This window comes from Falco punctatus (assembly GCF_963210335.1).
Source record: "Falco punctatus genome assembly, chromosome: 4".
Lineage (NCBI taxonomy): Eukaryota > Metazoa > Chordata > Aves > Falconiformes > Falconidae > Falco > Falco punctatus.
Window position 1 is genome coordinate 14,124,522 of NC_137583.1, and position 25,200 is coordinate 14,149,721.

At 50.2% G+C, this 25,200-nt stretch overlaps 3 protein-coding genes across 5 annotated transcripts in view; 1 reads left to right on the plus strand and 2 right to left on the minus strand.

Annotated features, from left to right (window-relative positions):
• Positions 1 to 7: 7 nt before the first annotated feature.
• Positions 8 to 18,651, minus strand: P4HTM (prolyl 4-hydroxylase, transmembrane; the record flags this gene model as incomplete). Its single annotated transcript, XM_080385663.1, has 9 exons — positions 8 to 253; positions 1,504 to 1,627; positions 2,205 to 2,295; positions 2,700 to 2,885; positions 4,501 to 4,663; positions 7,354 to 7,450; positions 8,478 to 8,668; positions 18,011 to 18,092; positions 18,163 to 18,651. The coding sequence occupies 9 exons, from the start codon at positions 18,649 to 18,651 to the stop codon at positions 30 to 32; spliced, it is 1,647 nt and encodes a 548-aa protein (XP_080241789.1). The 3' UTR covers positions 8 to 29.
• LOC308063138 (secreted frizzled-related protein 5-like) lies at positions 8,645 to 16,510 on the plus strand. The gene is made up of 4 exons (XM_080385708.1): positions 8,645 to 11,135; positions 11,900 to 12,072; positions 13,012 to 13,101; positions 13,952 to 16,510. Exons 1-4 carry the CDS (start codon positions 10,810 to 10,812, stop codon positions 14,284 to 14,286), a joined length of 924 nt encoding a protein of 307 aa, XP_080241834.1. The 5' UTR covers positions 8,645 to 10,809; the 3' UTR covers positions 14,287 to 16,510.
• A 3,130-nt stretch (positions 18,652 to 21,781) lies between the features above and the next one.
• ARIH2 (ariadne RBR E3 ubiquitin protein ligase 2) overlaps positions 21,782 to 25,200 on the minus strand; it is a 31,550-nt gene continuing 28,131 nt past the window's right edge. For 2 of the 3 annotated variants that reach the window (XM_080385666.1, XM_080385667.1), the window contains 4 exons: positions 24,089 to 24,232; positions 23,677 to 23,745; positions 22,668 to 22,751; positions 21,782 to 22,268 (listed from right to left, as the gene is read on the minus strand). In XM_080385666.1, the coding sequence (XP_080241792.1) occupies positions 22,197 to 22,268; positions 22,668 to 22,751; positions 23,677 to 23,745; positions 24,089 to 24,232 (369 nt within the window). In that variant the 3' untranslated portion in view covers positions 21,782 to 22,196. Of the gene's footprint in view, positions 22,269 to 22,667; positions 22,752 to 23,387; positions 23,464 to 23,676; positions 23,746 to 24,088; positions 24,233 to 25,200 lie in introns of all 3 variants that reach the window. The other variant, XR_013927846.1, reaches the window with a different exon arrangement.

The following is a 25,200-nucleotide window of genomic DNA, read 5'->3' on the forward strand; positions in this document are numbered from 1 at the left end:
GCCCCCCCCATCCCCCCCGCCCCCCCATCCTACAGCTCCAGGTGCACCCCGCTGTAGGCCTTATCCACTGTCCACTCGCCCGGGGCTCCGGCTCCGGTCCCGGCCCCCGCGTAGCGCTCCATCTCCTGCTGGAACTGCAGCTGCCGCCGGCGGTTGGGGTCCACGTTGATCCAGTTGTTGGCGATCCACTTGGTGCCCTGGGTGACCAGGCAGCCCCCGTGCAGGGCGAAGTCATCCAGCTCCCCCACCCATCCTGCGGAGCAAAGCCCCGTTAGCAGGCGGTGAGCTGCGGGGACCGCACAGGCAGGCACAGCCAGCAAATGCCGGCTCTCCCGCCCGCGGTGCCTGCTTGGATTTTAGCTCAGATAAATCTCACGGGAGTTGGCTCCTCCTGGCAACCTCCTGCCTTAGTGCCACCCCACCCCAGCACCTACCAGGAGTTCAGCAGGGCAGGGCCCCCGAGTGCAAAATGCTCGCTGCCCCCACGTCCCTGCTCAGCACATGGGGCTCTCGGGCTCTGCACCACCATTGCTGTTTTTCCCAACTCTTCCCAAAAGGGGAGGCTGGCATGGAAGAGATCGGTGCTGCTGCTAGAAGGCCTGTGGAAGTCAAGACATCGCAGCCCCATTAAGAGACTGCATTTCAGCAACTCTAAACGATCCTCTCTTTACAGAGGTCCCACATTTTTTTTCTGTGGCAGACTTGCAGCAGCAGCCGTCTTCCATTTAGGAACAATTTGCTCATAAAAACACAACGGGGCTCTTCTTACAGGAGAGCGATGGTCTTGATATTATCATCTAACAGCCCAAATACTGGTCTGTTGGAAACATGGGCTGCTCTCTGGGGACCAGGGATGCTATGCTCCTTCTTCCCAGCACCACTCAAAATCTGCCATCGAAACACTCTGGAGTCACACTCAGCAGCAGCCTGGAAGATTCATGTCAATTCCCCAGCCTGGCTGTCAGGGAAAACTGCACTGTGAGAAAAACAGCCCCAAGGATGCGTATCATCAGGCTGCAGCTGAGCTATAAAGCAGGAGTTGGCCCCAAGCACAGCAGAGCCTTGCGCAGGGCAGCCCATGCCTGCCTGTGGTGCAGAGCTGATGGCCGTGCCTTTGTCTACCTCCCCTCCCCACTGCTTTGGGCAACACCACATCAGTGAAACATTGTGAATTGCAGACCAAGTTCCAGCAGGAGTTTCAGCTTGCACAGCGGGACAGGAGGCAGCTAGTGATGGATAGCACAGCCAAGGTCTTTGTTTGCTAGCTAGTCCCGTCCCCCTAAGACATCAGGAGCCACTGACCTACTGCCTGTAAACAAAAGCCTTTCAGAGTCAGGAAGCTCCTGCTCAGCTGGTGACAAACAGACTCCACAGTTCCCACTAGCAGGCAGCTACCACCCTTTGGCTTTCTTCTGAGCTCCCAGCTGCTGCAAGAAGACGACAGCCATCACCTCCCACAGTCCCTACCCCTCCCAAGAGCTGAGTCTTGAAACAAGCCCGTACCTTCTCCGTCTGACAGGTAGTTGTACCAGAAGACAGCAGTGCCTTGCTGAGGTTTCACTCGCAAATTGCCCTTGTCACAGTTTTTCCGAGTATCTCGCAGGTCAACGTCGTTCTGGATCAGAGACTGGCAAGAAACCACAGAGAAGGTGTCGCAAACAGGGCTGGAATGAAGCACATGCACTGGGCTGCCTCTGCCGCCAGCCATCATCCTGCCCTTTGCCTGAACACCCCACAGGGACAGCTCGAGGCTGACGCTGGGCAGGACGGGGCTTTCACAACCCTCCCGGAGCAGCCAGTTCCAGTCTCCTGGAGGTCCATAACCTGTTTCTGAGCAGCCACTCATTCCTTAACACATTGCCTGACAGCAGCACAACATACCTGCCAAGACTCAGTCTGAGGAAACCTGCCCAGACAGAAGCGAGCAGAACCCATGGTGGGGTGGTAGCAAGGCCAACAGACCACCCCTCGTGCCTCTGAGCGGGGAGAGCCCTGCACCTCTTCCCTCCACCTCAGAGGGAAGAGGCCATAAGCGGAGCACAGCTTTCCCATGGTCTAGCTATGGAAGGCTAACATTCACTGACTTCACGCACCAGACCCCTTCTGCAGCCACAGCCAATAAAGACTTTCAATAATATATTGAATAAATATTGAATAAAGACTCAAAAGTCCCCAGGGGTAACACGTAGGCAAGATTCATTTACCATCTCTTCGTACGTCCTGTTATCAGCTATAGGAAACACTGTTTCGCCTCCCCCTGTCACATTGTTCAGGTAGAACAGCACCGTCACGTACCTGCAAGACAGAGTGGCTGTCAGGGGACACAACGCACAGGGGGAGGCACAGAGAGGCTGTCCGTACCCTGCCCCTCCACCATACATACAGCGGTTCCTCCAAGACCTCACAAAATATGATTTACATCATCAGCTTTTCTCCAAGAGCAAGACAAGGACAACAAAGAAAACGTCCACCCACAACAGTGAGAGTGTGTTTCTAGCCTCTGGCGGGGATGGCCCAGCAGCTCTGCAGAACCACTCTGCCCTCCCCGTGTGGTTCCACAGGATTCACACACCTCCCCCTTCACACCAGCCATCTCCAGAGCCGGTTTGTGAGCCCACCACCCCAGCACTGAGTCCCATGCGAGGTGAGGCGACACAGCTCTCCACACCTCTTCCAGACCGTGCCAAGGCAGACTGTACCGGCAGGAGGTCTCAAAGGGAGCGCTTTCGTTGGCGACCAACTTCGTGTGGCTGCAGGCAGTCTCGGGGAAGACGGGGCCGCTGTCCATGTGGGCATGGTAGTGCCCTCCTTGGTCGTACCGCACAACCTGGAGGGGCTCACTGTGCTCCACAATCTCGGGGGGCAAGCGAGTCAGGCGCATTACTCTGGGGAAGAGCAGAGCAGGGCAGGTGAGGGGAAAGCATTGTCACCCCAGTCAGCCACTACTCCCAAGCAGCGAATAAATCCAGAGAACCCCCTTCCCCAACAGACCGGAGAGACGGATGGGCTGCAGCAAGCATGCCAAGAGATAACTAGGTCCTTACAGGTCTGATGGACCGTCAGTATCGGCTCAGAAAGTCTTCGTCAAGGTTAATAAAAAAACCCCAAAACCGAAGGGTGCATCTCCAGCAGGACTGCTCTCAGCAAGACTTTACTTGCTCAGCAAGATCCCTTCTGTGTGTGTCCCTGGAGCCTTCACGTGCCATCTCATCGCTTCTCTGGACTCCTGCACACCACCTACAGACCTCAGGGGCAGTGAGCAAAGCACAGGGCCCCTGCCGAGAGTGACAGAGAGACTAGCTCTAGGAATATTCTTGTCACCTAACTCACCTTTCCCTGTTGCCTTTTCAGCAGCCTCCCCCCAGGGCAGAGGGGCACTGGAAGTGATCAAGGAGACCGGAGCCCTCCTGCTCTGGGATTTTTCCGCTGCTACATCTGAGATCATCCCCAAGGTAAGCAGGTACGTCTTGAGACCTGCCAAAGAACACTCAGAGCTCTGAGAATCTGGACCGGTGAAGCCCTCAGGGCAGGTGCAAGGGGAACACAGCATCCAGGTAGGATGGCAAAGCCCCTCCAGGCACCGCATGGTCCCAGGGAGGACTAACAGCCTCCTTCAGCGCTACGTCTTCACATCCTCATAGCAGCAGCCAACTGAAGAGTGTAAAAGCAGTACGCTGATGCCTGTGTGCGCTGGCTAGCTGGCACAGAGAAGGTGGCAGCCGCAGCCTGCTCTAATCAAGGCAATATGCGACCCCATTCTCCTGCTGGAATGCACTGAAGAGAAGGAGTGGCCAACAGCTGTTTTCAAGCCTCGGGACAGATTTTCCCCACCCATGTTCTGGGCAAGGACCAGCACCACAAGAACAAGAAACTCTCCAGCCAATTATCTGAAACTCACCACGGCTAAACCATTTGGCCTGCGTGCTGGGTTTTCAGCGCTTCCCAGTACCAAATCTGATATGAAGGGAAGGGTAGGAGGTTCCTCCGTCTGCCGTGAGCTGCCTTGATATGTGTGCTTGGAGGATTAAACTAACTTGGCTTACTTGAGGTGGAGTCGTGCTTGTTAAAAAGTCAGCTCTGAGCAGCTAAGACAGATTTCAGTGAAATGCATGAGTAACTAAGGCAAATGACAGTAACTACTGGCACCCAGACAGCATTGGAGACAGACAGTTTCTCCCAGTAAGCTCATTTACTAATTAGAATGAATTTTTCACATTATGCCAAGTCTTCCTGGTTTTATAGGGCTGTTCCCAAAAGTGAATGGAGATGCTGAAAGGTCTGATTTTTCTTTTTCCTTTTCCACAGGACAATACAAATTCTTGTTCTAATGAAAACCTCCTCTCCCCATTTTCTGTCTGTGTTCATTGCTCTTTATACACTCCAAAGAGTTTCACAGCATTAGGAAGTGTGACTATTAGCAAGTTTGCCACCGCCTCTCCCAGCACAGGCGGTCCCCGTGCCTACACAAACCCAACCGCCCCTCGGCTGCCGGGCCCTTACCTTTGCCGTATGGCTCTCATGACCTGGTGTGCCCCCTCGCCCTGGTACAGCCAGGTGTGCTGGCTGTTGCGCACCAAGTCACTCATCTTCACTTTCTGGCTTCCCATGTACTTGTGGAAATCACGGATATTCAATTGTTTGAACTCCTCCAAACTCAGCACGCCTATGGGAAGAGAGGAAAAGCTGGCTGAGCTTGGCACAGGTAATAGCTCTTGGTGTCCTGTACTCAGAGGAACCACCAGCTGAGGGCAATGCACAGATCACCTTCCTCAAACAAACCCCCTTCAGGGTCCACCACTGTGCCCATCATGGGCTGAACCCCCTGTGTGCAGCATTGCGGGCCCCAGCAATACCCTCACCTTTCGCAGAGCGGGGGCCGTACAACAGCCTGCAGAAGCGAGCCATTAGCTGCCGTGCAGGGTCAGAACTGGGACAGGCAGAATACCATTTTGAACTCTAAAAAGCTCCTAAAACACACAAACCAATCCATCAAGAGAAATAGCTGCTACAGTTCTAACATGTGCACCGCCACAGCCAAAAAAACCCAGTGCCACCTGATGCCCTCGGGCTTGTTACTTAGATATTTAAATAATGTCTTTAAGAACAGAGTGGGACACCTCAGACCACATTTTCTACAAGGCTTTGCAAACTAATTAAAAAAAGCCAAACCCAAAACAAGCAGTACATTCTTCTGCATTTGTGTAATTGCAAAACACAAGCAAGGAATACAACAGAGCACAATCTTCACAGTCTTGCGACGTTGCGTAAGTAGAAGTAACAGAAAAGTGAGAGGGTAAAAAGTGGTTTCTACTAAAACAGGTATTTCTTGTTTGCACTCAGCTGGCCTCGGCAAGGGATGGACTTCTGCCTTTGCTAGCTTCAGAAAAATCCTCACATTTGTTGCTTCCCCTTTCCGAATGTCCTGGTTTCACCCAGAATCAGAGTTAATTTTCTTCTCAGTAGCCAGTACAGTGCTGTGTTTTGGGTTTAGTATGAGAATAATGTTGATAACACACTGATGCTTTTAGTTGTTGCTAAGTCACATTTATACTAAGTCAAGGACTTCTGTTTCTCAGGCCCTTCCAGTAAGAAAGCTGGAGGGACACAAGCAATTGGGAGGGGACACAGCCAGGACAGCTGACCTGAACTAGCCAAAGGGATATCCCGTACCACAGAATGACATGCTGAGTGTATCAGTTGGCAGGGGGGTTGGCTGGGCAGGCGATCGCTGCTCAGGGACTGGCAGGGCATCAGTCAACAGGTAAGTGAGCAACTGTACAGTGCATCACTTGCTGGGTCTTTTTCCATCCTTTTTGAATTTATTCACCCTTTCCCTCCCTCATCTTGTCATTGTTATTGTTATTATATTTTATTTTATTTCAATTATTAAATTATTATCTCAACCCACGAGTTTTACCTTTTTCCTGATTCTCCTCCCCATCCCACCAGGGCAGCGGGGGAAGTGAGCGAGCGGCTGCGTGGTGCTTAGCTGCTGGCTGGGGTTAAACCACACCACTGACGAAGGGAAGCCTCACGCTGGGGATCAGGTCCCCGAGGCCAGAGCGTGCAGCGTGCTGCACTGGGCTGCCCAGCAGCCAGCACGCATCGTGGGCAGCAAGCAGAGCTCCTCAGGCTGCAAACCCAGTGTGGCTGCGGGGCCAGCTCTGCTCGCTGGGCACACAGCACCCTCCAGCAGGAGGAAGGAGCAGCCACCAGGGTCAGCCTGGGACAGCTCCTCAGGTGCCAGTGGGCATGACCAAATTATCCACTGTTATTATTTCTAGTGCCTCCCTGTCCCCACTTCCCTTTACTCCATGTGGTCTTTGATGAGCAGTGCCACATCCAGGTTGTGACCTGGTCTCCTGGTGTCACATACCAATCCAACAACAGAGGGAAGCAGCACTCTGGAAGCAAGGTCCTGCCAAGAGCACTTTAACAGGACCTTTGATTTGTTAATGTCCAGAATGGTGGAAAAGCCACTGAGGACTCAGTCATATGCTCCTACCCCTGCCAAGAATGCCACCAGCCTGGAGGAGGAGGGCACGAGATGCCCTCCGGATATTTAGCCATTCACAAGGGTACTGCTTCAACTCCAAAGCAGCTCCTCCTGGGCAGCTCTCAACGCCAGGTCACTGGAAGAGAGCACACAGAGCCTGTGCGTTCACTTAATTTGATTAGGAAACAGAGAGTTGCCTAATTGAGGCCACTCTAATTAGAGCAGCAGAGGTTAGAACGCACGTCCAGACCAGTGGGAGCCCTTGGGAGACCGGGAGCAGGAAGGGCAGGAGTGGCTTCATGGAATACAGAGTTTGCAGCAGCAGAGAGGGGGGTCAGCAATAAAGGCTGACCAACAAGACCACTCCCACCTTCATTTATTCCGCCTTCCCCTGCCAGTGATGCAGGGCTCCCAGCTTTCTGCAGAAGCCTTCCTGAAAACAGTGGGGAAGTGGAAGGCACACCTTAACACTTGCAGCCCAGGTAACAAGGTATGTAGTCAGAGCCAGAGCGGTCTCTCAGACCATGGGAGCAGAAGTGCACCCTGACAGTCCTGTTGCAGAGGGGCGTGAAACAGGTGCAGAGCTGTGTTCTTGACCTGCTCCTGCAAGATCCAAGCCCAGGCAGCGGAACTAGTCTGCTGCTAGAGTCGTGATGAAGGGGCAGGATTGCTGCAATGAGAGGTTTACCCTGAATTTACTTTTCTGCGAAGATCTCTAAAGCAGTGTTATTGTCCTTTGAAGAACACATCTAGAGAAACGTGCCTGGGCAGGGACACAGCTCTTGCTCTGCCCCACATGGTTGTGCGAGGCATCCAGCATGCTGAGGGCAAAGGGATTCCCATGGAGCTGCTCTTACCGTTTCCATCAGGATCAGCCTTGACTGCAGCATACATCTCCCGGATGTTTTCAGGGGTCATCCACCTGCCGTTCCCAAGCCGGGTGTGGGTCAACACCTGAAATTCATAAATGGATCAACACCAGGCACTGGTTTCTTGTACTACTGAAACCCTACAGATTCCCTGCTTGAGGCCTGGCAGGCTCTCCTCTGCAGCACATCAGCCAGCCAGGCGTCAGCGCATCTCTGCAGAAAGAAGATTACAGTCAGGATCATCTGGCAGCCACACACAGTGTGTGGCTGACGAGCGCTGTTATTTCCAGTTTAGGTCATGGCAAATGACTGCTGGGACTCGGTTAACCAGTCCTGAGGTGGAGGGGGCACAGCTTTTTCTCTTGAAGGGAAAGGAAAGCTATTGACGATAAAAGTGAATGCTTTTACTTGTCCAAAATAAAAGCCTGGAACAAAATGCTTCCTTTCCACATGGACAGAGAGATGCAGAAACCTGGAGAGCTCTCAGCAGGCTCTGACCTCCAGAGAAAGGAGCCTTGCTCTGGGTCACCACTGGTGCAGCTCCCCACACTCCACAGCTCTTGCTGTCCACAGGACAGTTCACACCCCAAGCCCCACCTGAAACAGGAGCCTGGGGAGGGACATCCTTGAACTGCCAGCACCTGCCCCGATGCACCCTACCACACAGGACAAGGGTGCTGAAGAGCTGTGGACAACGTGCTCACTGTCCCCCTCTGGGCTCATTAATAGGGGTGGTTGTGCTTTTTTTTTTTTTTTTTTTTTTTTTGCTGTGACTTTTGCACAGTCGGCCAGCCCCCCACAACGCAGTGCCTACGCTATAAACACACTTCCCTGGGACTCCGGGTAAGAGGAAACCCACAGCACAGGGAACATTTTACCCAGCACATTCAAAACACACATCTGCCAAGGCAACAGCATGATAAGTGCTGCACATTTCCCCACAAACTTCCATGCTCAAAGCCTGTCTTGAGACATGAAATTAAGCAAATACTGATCAGTATGTACGGGGTCTGGCCTTAACCAAGAACAAGAGTAATCAAGAAACCATCTGAAGAGGGGATCTGCCAGAAGGTCCCCCCAGCAAACCTCCTCCAGTCTGCCCTGCACTCTACCTCTTTGAGCTGCAGCTGCCCATCCTGATTGTGGTCCAGCAGATTGAAAATGTCCATCTGGCTGATTTCTATCATTTCCATGGCTTCCTCATAGTCATCCGTTGGTAGGATCTGACTCTTCTGCAGCCCCTTCAGTTGTGCCAGATGGACGATGAGCTTGCACTCCTCCTCTGTCAGGAAGTTGGGAATTTCTGCAGCAAAAGTGTCAGCAGCAACAGAGACTGAGGAACTGTTACAGTGGGACCCTATACCAATGGCAGGCCACTCAAGGAAAAAAAAACACAATAGGTGAGGGGGAAATTGAGGAACTGCCTAAGTCTGGGACATTCAAACACATCCACCCTTCTACCAGAAGAGCTCTCAAAGAGCATATACCACACACCTGAGCTGCTGGAGGCAGGTATTTTTACAGCAGCAGTTCCTAAATGTTTGGATCCAGGGGTCAAGCCCTTAAACTCTCTCACAGATACCACAATGGACAAAGGAGTGAACAAACACATGCATATCACCACATATTATCACTTCAAAGGTGACATGTGGATCACAGTCTGGGAACTGCTGCTCTACAGGAAGGGAGGCCAAAAATCTTTACGGTGGGCAGTGATGATGGCTAGGGTTTCAGGCTTCTTGCTCTCACGTGGAGAGGACAGCACTTTGCACAACACCAACTTTTCAGGGGAACCTGGCACAATACTCTACTATGAAACTCAAACAGCAAGCAGAAAGCTTCCAAACTTATTCCCACTCATTCCCCCACTAAAAACGGTCTTCAAATGCAATATTAAAGGGGAAGACACTGCACATGGCAGACGCCAAATCCATACCCAAGTAGCATCCCGGTATTGCCAGCTTTCCTTTGCACCGCAACACCAGCAGCAATCAGGCAATACCAGGATCCCAGGCAAATTTAAATGCAGAGAAATCCACCGATGACTATGAGGCTAAGGGATTTCTAGCTGCACAGCGCACTGGGCATGCATTTGCAAAGTGCTGGCGAGGTCCTGTTCAACAGTACCGTGGCCCAGCAGGCTGGGAAGATCCTTCTGGCTGATGGCTGTCACTGCTACAGCGATCTTGTTACCAGCTGCTGAGACTTTTGAAGAGCGAAAGAAAAGCCACCGAAGCAGGACAGGTTTAGGCCCAAGGTCCTGCTCTCCAAATTGCATGGCTCCTGCAAGTATGTGCCAAGGACACATTATACCTCAAATACAGCAGCAATCCCCAAAGGGGGGGGGGGGGGGGGGGGGGCAGAAAAAAAAAGTTAATTACTTCCATGACCTGAAATCAACCCTATCAGCTCAAACTGTCAATAACCAGTTGGCTTCTTGCTAAGTACAGACCAGAACTAGCCCTGCAGAAAATGAAATGTTCCTGGGAAGCCCCAGAAACACAATGCAGCCGGCTGTATCCGTAACACCCTCCGAGGAAACAATTTCCGCCACAGGCAGCGTGGGGTCCTTGTGCCAGAGGATGCTTCGGAGCCAGAGCTTCCACTGACTGGTTTGAACCTCATGGCATGGCACCAGGTCCGAATGAACTGTGTGCCCTGGCAAGCAACACCCCCAGTATTTCCAGTTCCCCAAACTGGGCTACAATAATGACCGCCTCTGGAATCTTAATTACGTACTGGAGGAAGGACAGTTCTGCTCTTCAGTGGTAGTAACGGGAATTTGGAATGAAGCAAAAATTTTGTTTACTGGAAAGCATGCTCTGTCATGCAGGTTGCAAGGTGAGGGGGTTTCCAGTTCACTGCTGCCAATCCCATCTGCAAACAACCTGACTCCACAGCTGCAAATTAGTTCCTCTCTACCCTCAGCTCTCTGAAACAGTTAACTTCTGGCTGTGAGACCATCCTATCTCCCTGCCTGCTCAACAATAGATCCAGCTAAACAAATGCCTCCTAATTGACTTTGAGCAACACTTGATTGCTTTTACAAAAAACAAAAGAGAGGAAAACATTGGGGTTTATGAAATAATGACTAATCCTGGAGCAAGAGAAAGGGGATGGGTTGGAGCACTGGTGTCAAACAGAGATTCAATCTTGGCTGAAAGAGCCTCAAGACACATGGGCCAAGTCATTCATCCCTCCCCAACTGCCCTCATTTCCACACCTGCTGATCTAAGCCAAACCCCTGCTAAAATCCAAACAATCAGGGCCGCTGGCAAATGAAAATTGGCGCATTGTCTTCCCCATGAGGGCTCTGAAAGGGCCACACTTAATGAGGATGGACTGACAGAGAGGTGGCTTGTATGCTATAAAAGGCGTCCCACAGTCTGGAGCAGCTCAGTCTGGGGTGCGCCGCCTGTTTGCCTGCTCTCGGCTCGCTCGAGCATGGTGACGACCCAGCGCAGGCACCCCTCGAGGTCGGGTGGCCCATGGCTGCTGGGACTCCTGGCGTGCCTGCTGCTCTGGGGCTCTCCGGGAGCCTGGGCGAGCTACCTGAGGAGATCCTCCAGCTGCATGCCCATTCCGCACCACATGGCCTTGTGCTACGATATCGGCTACTCTGAGATGAGGATTCCCAACCTGCTGGAGCACGAGACCATGCCAGAAGCGATCCAGCAGTCTTCCAGCTGGCTGCCCTTGCTGGCCAGGGAGTGCCACCCAGATGCTAGGATTTTCCTCTGCTCCCTCTTTGCACCAATCTGCTTGGACAGGTAAGATGTTTTTACAAGTTATTTCAGCTGTAGCAAGTAACGCTCCCCAAGAGTGCAACTGCATTTGCTTCTCAAGCGTGCAGTGTCATCAGCACAGTCCCCAAGAAGCTGCGCTGCCCCTCTCAGCAAGGGGCAATTGGATTACCCAGCAGGGACCATCCCTCTGAAAGTGAAACGTGACCATTTCATCTCACAGGAACAGAAACATTACGTTCCCTCCTCTGGATTTTCATGCTCTCCCACCCTAGGCACCGCTGCCATCTCCTCCAGCCGACCCCCTTGCGCACCGCAGCAGCTGCCAACACCCACCAGCTTCACCTCCCACCTCCCCTGCAGCCCCCAGCCCTAGCTCCTGCCCTGAGCTCTTAGGGGGGTTCTCAGCCTGACAGTGTCAGCAGCAGAGAGAAATCCGAATTTGAAATCTGGTTTGAGATGCAGCCAGCACAGTACAGAGCTGCTAAGGAAACTGAGTATCTAATTAGGCACTTGTAAAGGTGAGCAGCCTTTGCACAACTAGCGAAGATCCTGGGGCAGTGGGGGGGACTTTTGGCAGCTGCCTGTATCGAACAGCCTCATCCCTCCTGTCCTCAGGAATTTGTTGTTTTCTGGACACGAATGTGCAAAAGACATCAAAGATCCCAAAATATCTCTGCTAGCGCTACAGTGCGCAGCACAGCCCCGCACGGCAGCAGTGCAGTGCCAGGGCTCGACCCTCAGCCTGCTGCCAGGGTCCAGAGGTGCTGTAATCCCCATCCCCTCCCCAGGCTCATCTACCCCTGCCGCAGCCTGTGCGAGGCCGTCAAGAGAAGCTGCGCACCCGTCATGGCTTGTTACGGCTACCCCTGGCCTGAAATCCTGAACTGCAACAAGTTTCCTGCAGATCACGAACTCTGCATCGCAGCAGTCTCCACAGATGAAAATTCCTCGAGCAGGAGAAGTAAGGATTTTTTTTTCTCTCGTATGTTTTCCATATGTAACACTGAAAGCTTAAAAGGATGTGCCTATGCCTTGTTTCTATTCCTAGTTTTTCTGGTTTTAAGCCATGTTTAGAAGAAAAATATTATGAATTCTGGTTCTGTTCTCTCCACTGTGAACCAGGAAACTCCACTGTGTCTGGGAAATTAGCGTAACATTGACTGCAGCTTGTTCCCCTCTCTACTGTATTCATGAGCTCCCTGGGAGCCATCAGACCACGCAGGGTTTGGGGCAGGGGCAAGGAATCGCTGTAAAAGCCTAATGTCCAGGCACAGCGTGAGAGCTCATGGTCTGCGGGCTCCAGGCTGCCAGATGTGCTTCCAGCAGAGCTAAGGAGCTGCAGCCCTGATCTTTCAGCTGTGTCCAGGGTTTAAAAACATGCAAAAAGAAATGTTTTGCAAGCCTTCTCTTTAAACATTGGGAAATACCACAAAGGGACATGAGCCTCCGCAGGCATGAGTTACACGAGAAAAAAAATCTTTACGACTGAAAAACTAAATTAAACACCCAGATACTGATGAACACTAGGGGAGATTCGAGAGCAGTTAAAGGGAGAACAGATGCCTCATTTCACCATCACTGGATGGAGTCTGGCCATACCAATGGCTTTACTGTTTCATCCAAAATAGGAGATCTTCATTAAGCATTTTCACTGCTGCTTTAACATGCAGCAACACACACAAGCCTAAACAAAGCATGACAAACAGCGTCTGCCCCAGCCACAGAAAGGAGAGCTTGACATATCCCACCCTGGTAGTCTGAGATAGCTCTCCAGGGACTGGGTAGCTCAGGAAGAAGCACAACTCAGAAACAGCAAGCCACCACTCACAGATCTCAAATTTTCATTACGCCCTTTCCAGTGAAGCTTGACAAGGGTATTATAACCAAATTTCTGTTGCAGCAGTGCCCCGAGCCAGCTGCAAGGACTGTGAACTTGAGGAGGCCAGCACTGCCAGGGAGATCCTGGAAAACCTCTGTGCCAATGATTTTGGTGAGTTATCCCCACTCTTCCTCTCAATTGCTGCCATTCCTTCAAAGCAGCCAGGTAGTGGCACGGACAGAAAATGGCTTTGCCATAGCAAACTGACTTTGAGGAACCGCAGCTTTTACAGCAGGCCCCAGGAATTTTCATGTCCCAACTTACCTGTTGGGTAGCAGGAGGACCCAGCTCCAGGCAGCACTGAAGGTGAAGACTTGCTTTATTTCTGTGGACTCTGGTTTGGTTTAGGTCTGTGGCTGCTACGTACAAGCACTACTCTGGTTCTCCCTTGGAGGCCGACATTTCAATCAATGCCCATAAAAACCTTTAGCAACCCCCACGTTAGCTATTTCAAACTTCAATGCCATTGTTCTGGCTCACGCAGGTAGCAGCCCTGGCTTTGCTCCATCAGCTGGCAGGAAGTTTTCAAGATACTGTCCTGAATTCATTCACACAAACTTCATGGGGGAAAAAAAAAGGTTAAAAATCCTGGGCAGCTGGCAGTCATGCCACCTCCTGAAATCCCAGCTCAGACAAAAGCCAAGTAATGTGCATGAGACCAGGACCTTGATGCACCCACTTGCTTGTGTCTATGCTTCCTACAAGGTTTCTGCCCATGCAGCAGTGCTGATACACCTTTGCCACTCCCACAAAGAAAGTGGAGTAAGAAGAATAGTGTTCAGTACTGGAAACTAATCTCAAATGAGAGCTTTTACAAATTCACTGCAATTACAAGAGCTTGGATGGATACATTGCCACATTACAGAAACTATAGCAATAAAGCCTTGCGTTGGCTGTGTGTTTAAGTAGGTAAGAGCTATGAAAAGTGAACAGAACTAACAGCTTTTTCCAACCCCTGTAGCAGTGAAAATCCGAATCCTGAGGAAGAACATGACCACCACCATCTCGGACTTCGACCTGGACCCCTCCAGGGTGGAGGTCCTGAAGCATGGCCCACTCCTCAGAACTGAAATCCCCACCAGGCTCCAGCAGTGGCTGGACATAGATGCTACCTGTGTCCACAACATCATGAGAGGCACCCACGCAGGGGTCTTTGTTGTAAGCGGCGAAGTACAGAGCGACAAAGTGGTAGTGAACAAGGCCTATGCCTGGCAGAAGAAGAACAGGAACCTGCACCAGGCAGTGCGGAGGTGGAAACATCACCGCTGCCCTGAACAGGCTGGCCGGAAGGTCTGAAAAATCTCAGTTCCAACAATAAGAAACTGCTCCCTTTCCTATGGCTAGAAAACTCCTTTCCCTGGCAGGTGGTGTTTTGGAGATGTACAGTCAATATGTTTAGGTGATTCAAAGCGGTCATAGCCCACAGCTAGGGCCTCACTGCAGATCTCCGTTTTACTGAGACAGAGTTCAGTAAAGGATGCAGATTTCATGTATTCTTCTCCCAAGGCTCTGCAGATCCAGAGTGATAGATGGCTTTGTGTAGGATCCAACATCACAACAAAACTGAACTGAACTCTGCAGCCAAGCACAAACTAGAAGAGACCTTTAGTAACAGCTCCTTCTAGCTCTCATCATCATCAACGCTGATAGACAGTTCAGCTTCGTTATTTGACCCTGAGACACTGATGCTGTTCAAGTGCCTGCTTGCTTTCTGTCCAGAGAGATTACACGCAAGTCGCCCTGACTGCTAAGTGATGCTTTGTGTGTAATGGAGCAAATATTTCACCCTTGAACAGTCTGAGGTAAATTAAGAAGGAGAGGAGCCCACCCTGGCAATGCCCAGCCCCTTAAAAGCTGAATGCTAAACTCTGTTCTTGAGCGGTCATTTAGGCTGTGCCTTCAGCTTGCTGCACTGAGACCTGATGAGCACCTGCACAGGTAAAAGGAAACAGCCGTTTTCGAGCAGGAGAGGTACAGAGCAAAGATAGCTGAGGGTTTCTGCATAACAGGGAAAACCATTTTTAAAAATCAGAAATTCAGTTTGGATCAGAAGATTCTGGTAACTGGGGAACTACCAAAGATATCAAGAGCCCTGAGAAAGAGCAGAGTGGAAACGTAACATCAGCTGTCTAAACCTCTACTTTGGTGCACAAGCAGCTTCGCTTGGGACTCAGAGGTGAGCCCCAGCCACAGCACAATAGGAGCTACTTGCAGTTCTGATATGGGAGGAGGGGAGAAGTGTTACACAGCTGTCTGGCCTTCCACCTGCACGCAAGAAAGACAGAAAAGATGGCAAAACGCATTCTCAGCAACTTCTCTGCAGCTCACTCACCCAAGTAAGCAGGGATTGTAATTCCCTGAAGGAGTAAATACAGCTATAGTTCTACACTCCAGAACACAGAGCAGAAAACAGCAAATCACCAAATGAGAAAACAAGTCAGATTTCTACTGCCTAACGAAGCACTATCTGTGGAAAGTTTTCTACACTGGATTAAACTTGGGACTGAAATAAGGAAATAAGGGGGGAAATGGCTTTTGGGAGAAATGCATTCTGCGTTGTTTGCAATACCTGCAGTCTTGGTTGTGGAGACAGCCACCCTGTTTGATGGAGACACATTGCCTCCTTGTGCTCATAATGCACACCAACAACCCATGATGGGATTTCCTCTACCGATTTAGTGTGGGCCGAGATGAACGTTCAGGCACTCACACTGTAATTTAGTTGTGCCCTGACATTTGTGCAGTGATTACTTTTATTCCATGAGGCTCAAAAGAAAAACAGAGTGAGATTTCCTATTTTTATTCCTACACAATGTCTTGTCTTGCAAACGGCCACCCAATTCACAGAATCTGCTGTCAGGTGGTCCCTGCAATAGCAGTATCTTCTGAACAGACTGCATTTGGAAAACACATCAGAACACATAAAAGCTCTGAAGGTTGAAAAGGCTTTGTCTGGTACTTGTTTTCCATTAATAGGATTATTTGATTACTAGTGTTTCCTAACTAAAAAATGCACAGATGGTCTGACTTACAAGCTTTAGAAACAGTATCTCTTAGCCAGAGGGGGGAAAAAAATAGGGCAGGGACTTTTTCAAAGCTCCACGAAATACGCTTGGGTTCTACGCAGATGACTTACCCTCATTTGAAAAACAAACCACAAGCTCCCCTACAGTGCTCAGTGCCATGCTCCAAAGCAGAGAGCTTACATTCAACCATTAGCGAGCCATCCCCTGCTGTAGTCCCACTACAACTTGCTCTGCTGAAAGCAAAGATCACAGACCAACCACTTACTTCCTTGAACTGTCTCTCACACGCCACAACACACTCTGTTAAAGCCCCAGAAAGTCAAGAGTCCTTTCTGCTAGCGACTTCTGGGTTTGTCTTACACACCCAAGTTATATACATGCTTCCACTAATTTAAACAACAGAGGCACAATAAATTAGTTTTTTTAAATCAGTTGATTTAGTTGGTACTGTTTGCATAGATAGCGAAGCCTCTGGAAGTCTTTTTAAAGTCAGAGCTGGCTCCTGGCAGGTTCATCTGGGAGATAAGAGCTGTCTTGCGACTTGAGGTTTCTAAATAAGGGACTCCTTATCGAAGGACAAAGGAGAACAGACTCGTGTGGCATCTCACATGTTGAATGTCTGTCGCTGTCTATGATACCATCCTCAGGGAGCAAAGCTTCCCTCGGAACTGATGGAGGTGCTGGAGTGACAAGTTAAAAGCTGTGGGATTACTGCCGCCAGGACCAACCTGCCCTTTACCAACTTTGGCACCTTCCTTGCAGGCCAGGATCAACTCCTTCACTTAAGTAGTACCGGTAGGGAACAGAAGGTGGAAACAAGAGCTTTCCCGAGTGATTTTTCCTGAGTAAAAAACCAGAGTGATTGCCCCAGACTGTGGTCCTGGTAATGACATCAGTTTTGTGATCGCTATCAGGTACCAGTTCCAGGTTGGTGTGTCTGTTTACTTAATGCCAGACAGAAATCCACTTAGAAATGTGCAAAGCAGGAGTACCACATATGTAGAAATGACAAAAGGACTTTGTATATTTCTTCCAGATACTTACTGCATTAAAGGAGTTTAATAAGAAACCTATCTGATTTATGACCAGGTTTTCAGTGCACATAATCTATTTGGAATGGGAAAAACCCTCTCATTTTATATTATTGAGAAAGCATCTAAAAGACTCTTAATGCTATCTTCTGAGAGACAACAGGTTTTCTCTAACTTTGCAATAGTAGGACTTTCGTAATCATCTGTCCCAAAAAATGAACTTGTATATTCTCAGTGGATTTCCAGAACAAAGAGCTCAAGCTTGATCAATGAGACTTTACCAGTCACAGCAAAAAACACAGAAAAGTAAAGAAGGTTTTAAAATACTTGAAAGACAGATGTTGCATGGCTGTGTATTAGGGCAACCAGAAATAAAGATAAATCTAGAACAGGACGCAAAATGGTGGAAGACATTAGATCTATCACTTCTCCTGTTACTCGCTTCCTCAGCACTGAGGCACTGACACTAAATTGCTTCATCATCATTTATTACCAAAAGTTTGGGGGTCTCTTGTCCCTTCCTAATACCGAGCAGCTTCTTCGAGGTCCTCTTCAGTGATCCGCTGTCTATTCAGGGCATTTTAAAGAGAATCTGAAAAACCTGGAAAGGTTAATCTTCCAAATTCTGCAAAGTGGGCCAAGCAGAAGCAGCAACCTCTGGGAATACGGTGTCAAAACGCCCTAAGCAACATCGCACGCTTTTTAACGCGGGCCCGCGGAACAGCGGCGCGGGGAGGCGAAGCAAACACGCGAGGAGCCGTTTCCCCCCGAGTGGGTGTAAGGCCGCGGCGGGGCCCGGGACCCCTCAGCCGGGAGGGCAGCGCGGACAGCGGGGCCCCCGGCCCTGCCCGCCGGTTCCCGGGTGGCCCCCGAGCCAGCCGCGGGCCGCCCGCCCGTACCGGCGCGCCTGAGGGCCGGCCCGTGCCGCTGCCCCGACGGCGGCGGGGGGAGGCCGGTACTCACCGAAGAGGAGCGGCTTGAGGCTGAGGGTGCGCACGGCGTGGGCCCTGCCGGGCACCAGCTCCACCCGCTGCGTGTGGCCCACCTGCGGGGAGAGCAGCGGTGAGCGGCGGCGCGGCCGCAGCCCCGGCCCCAGCCCCCCGGCGCGGCCTTGCCTTGATGCCCTCGAGTCGCGGGAGGGCGCGGGCGGGCGGCGGTGGCGGCGGCGCCGGGGGGGCGGCGGGCGGCCCGCCGGTCTCGCCGGCGCTGAGGTGCACGAAGAGCAGCAGCCCCAGCACGTTGAGGACGTAGAGGTGGGCGAAGACCATGAGGACGAGGAAGTAGGGCCGCGAGCAGACGGGCCGCGGGCGGCCCCCCGGCGGGCCGGGCAGCGGGGAACCCTCCGCCCGCGCCGCCGCCGCCGCCGCCATCGCGCCCCCGGCCCGCCAGGCCTCGCGCGTCACCCCGGCAACCGCCCAGCGTGCTGCGTCACCGCGCCGCGGGGGCGGGGCTGGCGGGAAGCCGCGGGCGCCGCCTCTCCCGCCCCCCCCCCTCAAGAAGAGCCAGGACACCTCCGAAGTTAGAAAGTCACAATTTATTTCAAATAAACCCAGGGCACACCTCTGGCAACCGTCTCCCGGGCGGGTTCCGCCGCCCCTGCCCATCTCCAGCGCCTGCGATGAAGAGCCAGGGCGGCAGGAGCTCTGTGGCCGGGGGCAGGCCGCAGTCCCCGGCACTGCCTGGCACCGGAGCGGGAGGAGGAAAGGAATTCCCAGAACACGTGCCTCGTTTAAAAATAAAGTTCTATTTTTTTTTCACCTGCTTAAAAAGTCTAAAATTTAAGAGTGCAAGACTATAGTACAGAAACCTCCTGCTGCCCCTGTCCCCGCACGGCCACTGCCGGCACCCAGAGCAGCTGTCATGCAGTTTGTGTTACCGGTAGAAAACTTTTTGTTACAGTCTGGGAAGCCTGAGGACTGTTAGAGATGAGGCAGCCAACGCAATAACACAAGCGAAGCCGAAACAAAAGAGTATCGGATGCAGGGATGGAGAGAGAGGTGGCAGGCTGGTGCAGGAACTGGAAACAAGAGCAAAAAGAAAAAAAAAACGGGAGAGCAACCGTTCCACATCTGCAGCAGTAACGCACCGCAGGGAAGCTCTGTACCTCAGAATTAATGGCTCCTGAGCCACTTTCTAGTCACCTACATTCGTGTAACCTCGCTGACTGGAACAGGGCCGTGTACCTATTAGAGGGGAAAAAACCGGCCTTGGCTTTTGGTGTTGAGAGCTCCATTCTCCTCCCTGCCACCTGCCCGCCCCTCGAGTCAGTCACTTTACACAAAAAGCCAAAGCCCCTCGGCTCTGCAGGTTTTGCCTTGGAGTCTACAACCTCCTGTATGACACCAACACAGAAGTCACCCTGCCTGGGCTGCAAATCAAGCCAGCTCTGTTGTTTTCTCAGCAGGCACAGAAATAGGATCTGCGCTTTCACCACCTTCAGAAAGGGTGTTTTGTTGTTTGTTTGTGGTTTGGTTGTCGTTTTTTTTTTAAATAAAGGGAACTGCTGACAAAGCTCTAGTTTCAGAAAATTTGAAATTTGTTCAGGAAGTTTGGCCACAGCTGTATGGTCTAGCTTGTCTACAAACAAGTATTCACAGCAAAGCATTTTGTGGGGGCACGGGAGGAGGGAGGGAAGGAGGCAGGGAGGGAGAGACACAAAACCCCATTCTCAAAGCTGGACAAATATGTAACAGCAGTGAGAGTTCTTTGGGATTAGGAAACTCCACATACCTGTTCTGCAAAGAGATTAGGTGTTACGATGGTTACCTTTAGACAACAAGAACACCAGCTTTTATGCTAATTAGTACTTTGCACGTAACATGTTTAAAGAACAGTTTAAACACTGGTTCTATGCACTGCAAACTGCTGGGTCTCAGTAAGCCTTCCCCCATGCTATCCCTTCCCCTGGGTCCAACGTGCCCAGACTTTGACAATCATTTGGGAAGGGGAAAGGAAGGAAGAGACCGACCTCTAGAATATACCATGGGGAGCACACAAAGAGGCTGCTGCTGGGAGCAGAGGAGGGAATGAAGTAAAGATACAGCAGCTGGAGCAAGGATATATCCACTGCTACAGCTTCAGCCTGGAGGGGAGCCAGAACAGGACAGAGCAGGAACACAAGGAGCCATGGGTGGAGGAGATCTCTTGCACAGCAAGAAGCACTGCTCCCAGAAACCATAGACTCCCTCCCTGCCCTTGCCCTGCTCCCTGGCTCCAGCCACCTCTCTGCAATCCTGCTCTACCCTCAGCCGCTTCTGTCTTAACACCTGCTCCACTGCCAGCAGCTCCTTGGCAGGACATTCGCCCATTCCCTGAGGATACACCCCACACTGCGAAGGGAGGGAAGAAGGAAAAGGCCTCTCAGTTCGAAATTTTCTGCTATGTACAGCAAGCAGGGCCACAGGATTAGCTCCTATGACAGCTACTCCTCTTTTAAACTGATGCATCTCTCTTGTAAAAATCCATCTGCACAATTATACATGCTGCAAATACCTGGGTCACATGTCTCAGGTACATGGAAACAGCTCTGACAGCAGTTATTCTGACATGCAGGAATTTAGCACTTTTCCTCCCTCCAGTTTAAACTTTATCAAGTGACACTGTGTAAAAGTAATACAGGGATGCATCAAAGGCAATGCTTCCACATACAGCATGGAAGAGAATCCTGTAAGTTTCCCGCAGAGCTGAAGATTTCCTCAGATCAGACTCCAGCTCCACCTTACTGGCTGCAAACAACACGTTCCTGGTGCAGGTGACATACATGCCTGTGAAGTCTTAACATGTGGCCTGCTTCCTGTAGCAAACAGGCAAGCATCAGCGTTTAAATAACCTTTTTTCATGTTAACCCCTACTAAAATGAACTAGGTTTTCATATTTTTATTTTAGTGTATATTTTACATTAGAAAAAAGAATGTTAATAAAAAAGCTCCACATGCTCCTAACAATCAATTTTCTGATAAGTCCCCACCAGTATCAATACTAATATACAAATAAATTAATTTTGCTAGGTAATTTTCTGACTGGCTTGGCGCAGGCTCTGCACAAGCAGCACACCTGTATTCAAGTGCCCGTCCACATTGCCAACACGTGCCAGGGAGTGTGTTGTACACAATCTTTCCTCTTCGTAATGTAGCGGTGTTTAGTCTCACCTTGATAAATGGGATCAAATTTTCTCAGCCATGTTACCCAGCAGGCACAAATAATCTTTACCAGGCTGCATGGCACTGTTATAGCATGGATTGTTTCACTCTGCAAAAGCCCCAAGCCTTGATTAACAACTGTATGCTACTATTCCCTCATCACTCACTTTGGCAATACAACATCCTCCCCACAAAAACAAGTAAAGCAAAAATCTACGTGGAAGACCTAAAATTCATCAAATGCATTATCTGACCTGACTCAAGGCATATCCCCCAGCGTTAACCTGGTCTCTGCCCTACAATGCCTCCACTTGCTTTTGTTTTGCAGGATTTTGCACAGCTGATTTACAAGAAAAGAGATGTCACATGTAATCATACTAGATCACGGCCACTGCTGGTACTGTCGGGTCAGACACAGCAGCAGCCACTCTTAACACCAGCCACACTCCTCGTGCAATGCCAATGCTACAATGCCCTGGTTAAAGGAGCACTGGGAAATCTAGCTGAGATATTTTGTAACCTCCTTCAGTGCCTAGGAGGATTTCTGGGACAGAGGAAGGGAGAGGGGGAAAAGCCCATTTAATTTACAAGCAGATTAAGGAAAAACACTCCACTGCCAATTTATTTTTAAAAAGGGTTGTGTGTTATTCTAAGGTTTGTCTGTATAATTGTACAACCGTTGAAAATACATAAATTGTAATGATCTAATACTATTAACAGCCATTCAGAGAAAAACTCCCTCCCCTTCTGAAACCATCAAGGGCAGGAGGGAAATGTCCCAGGAAATATGCCAATCTGAACTCTGGCCTCTAGCATGGCAGAAACAGAAACAGAAAGATAAGAGAACAAACTGGACTAAGATGTGGTGTTTGCATGTGTCTGACTTGCAAGGGGAGGGGTGGCTTTGTCCTTGGCCGTGTTCTCCCAGAGGCAGTGCCTGCTTATCCCAGTGAAGCTGCCATCACTTCACTCGCTGCTCTCACCCCTGCACTTTGTCACTTCCTCCTGTCTTATGTATCGTGGAAGTCTTTCAGCAGGGTCCTCCGTCTCTGCTCTGCTATGTGCATCTGATTCTCTAAGTCCTGGTAAAACAGAAAGTAGAAACTGTTAGCATGAACTCCCCAGAAAAGAGCTCCTTTTCTTTAGAAGAGCCCAAGCTCCAGCCTGAGAAGCACCAACCTTCACACTTCACATGCACTCTGGATCACAAGACTGCAGATCCTTTTCCTTTTGACGCGGGCTCCCTCTGCAGTTATCTGGCTCCTGTTCTTGTCTAAAAAGCTACACACTTAAAGGAATCTGCTCCTCACCAGAGTGCTACATGCAGCAAGCACTCCTCTTCTACAACATCTGCTGGCTAAAGGTGAGTTTCTGGATCTAGTTTCTCAGAGCCCTCACCTGACTGCCTTAGCGCTCCTGCAGAAGTGTTAAGCCCAATGAACAAAATGTGGCCAGCAGGCTTAAGCAAGCAGAACACTCACCCCTCTGTCATAGCTGTCTGCTCGCTCCACCTTCCATGAGAGATTTTCAATTTCAGCTTCCAGCTGGGCCTGCTGGTATTCAAACTGCAAAGAGCAATATCAGAGACAGCAACGAGAAACTAGTTTAGTAGAGCAGTTTCATATCATACACTACACTTGAGGAGCAGACAAATGTGTTCTGCTGACAGAGCAGGTTCGTGTCTCCTCCTTAACCGCCTTCAGCTAGACAGTATCACTCCTTTCAGGAGTTTCTTGTGTAAGCACTCCCTGGAGCTGCACCACTCAGAATTAACCCGGTCAGCCTAAAAGCACTGCAAGTAACAAATCTCTCCTAACTCAGCTCATTTTGCCATAAATGGGTCACAAAATAGTCTTGTGAGCAGCTCTTCAGGCAGAGCACAGGGACTGTTAACCACTGCTGGGAGCAGTAACTTGTTCCACTGGCACAGTCAGATCCAGAGGAGAACATCTGTCCACAAGTCTTACAGTATGTATGATGCTACAGGGAGAGACTGGATAACCGGTTTTACTGGACAACTGAGTCAAAGAAACAACCTCTTCAGTGAATTCAGGGCTATTTTTCGACACATCCAGCCCGCAGGATGCACCAAGCCAGCAAGGAACAAAAAGCAAAACGACACCCTGATTCAAGGCTGGAAAAGCTATCCTCCAGCAGGTCTTCACATGAAATATGGCCCACAGCACTGTGATAAGTCTTACCAAGGAACAAACGCACACTTCCAGCCTCAAAACATTCTGGATAAACTGCTTGTTAGTGAAAATGCAGTGAAGTGCCCTGGGAAAATAATGTAATGTATCAGAGGATTGAGCTGCTGGTCAACTCAAAGTGAAGAGGAAAGGTGCAAAACCATCTATTATTTGTCCTGTCCTTACCTCAAACTCAGGGCTATTATTTCAGACACTGCCAAGCTCTGGAATTCAGCCTAGCATGCTGCCAGCTACACCCCAAAAAGCTATCAGCAAAAAATGAAGAGCAAAAACATCTTACCAGTTTCTTTCTGGGGCCAGACTCCATGTAGTAGGCATATGGATATGTGTACTGCAGGGTGTAACGACACTGTCAGGGAGTGGGAGGAAGAGAGAGAGAAAAGGACAAGAGTCTCAGACTTGGAAGTCAGCACAGTCACATCTGTGGGACAGGCTAAGAAGCTACCTTGTGTCAAGGAAGACTGGACGCTTCATGGTGGAATTTGCTACACCTTCCTTGGAGGAACTTGGGCAGCTAAAGTATAGCTTCACAGAGGACACTTCCAGATGATTTTTGGCTAGTTCATGTCCTAGACCAGAGGTACTGTCCCACATATCCACAACCCCTAAATACCCTTCCTCACTTGGTGTTGTGAATTCAGCATCCTGGTGTGTATTCTCTTCTCTGTATCAAACAGGGCAAAACTACCCACCTTTGCAAGCAGTTTTGCAGCATTTTGTAGGTATTGCCAGTCTATCCATGTTCCCAAGTTGTTCATAACTCTTTCTTGGATTTTCTCCTGGATTCGTTGGTACGTCTGTGCCTCCAGCTGTAGGCTTTTATTGTGATTCTCCCACTGCAAGGGGTGGGGGTAGGAAGATAGGGAAAGAAAAAACGGCATGAGAGCAGAGTACTGCTGATGTAAAAGCAAAAGCTCTAGCAAGCAGAAATTGAAGTGGGGCAGGAGTCCAGCAAGGCAAGACATGCTGTGGGAAAGAACAGCAAGGCAGCACCTCCAGTAGCAAGTGGCGGAGGCTGTATACAACAGACTGACAGCAGCAAAGAGCAGGGAGCAAACCCAGCTCTACAGAGCGGGCATGCCCTCTGGTCACACAACGACCCTGCGTCTAACAAGATAGAAAGTAATGGTGATTCCCCTACTCAAAGGATTTCCATAGAAAGGTCAGGAGTTTAAATCAACATTTAACATGGGCTCTGTGAGCTCCAACATCCATGTGCTCATTGTAAACACAGCCACTTCCCAAAGCCTGTTGGTTTGGAGAGTCAGGAATGAATACATTTATTTTACCATAGGACTTGGCTCACGGTGTGAAGAATAAACGCATTTTAATGGGGAAACTGAAGTGCAGCAGCATTTAACATCTACCGCATTCTCTTCTAGAATGCTGCTCTGGAATTGCACTGTATGGCCAGGTGCATTGAGCCTGCTGTGTGGACAGAGATGCTCTGACTGCAACTTTTAAAAATGTGATTACATGAAATATAAGGGAAACTTTGCTACAGCCAATGGAGCTTTGAACATGGCAGAGTTTATTTAGTCTTTGTCTCTATAAGGACATACTGCAAGGAACTGAAGTTCCCTGATCCCAGATGGAAATGATTGGAGCAGTATCTATCTACTGCAGCAGCACTCAGCCTGCAGGAAAACGGTACAGTGGCACGCAGGTAATACTGATTTTCTCTAGCACAAGGAAATATAGGAGCGAATATGATTTCTTTTGGCTACAACATTACTGGTTTGGATGGGAATTGCAGGGCAGGATTTTGTGTGAAAAACAACAGGGCCTGAAAATTCTGTACAGA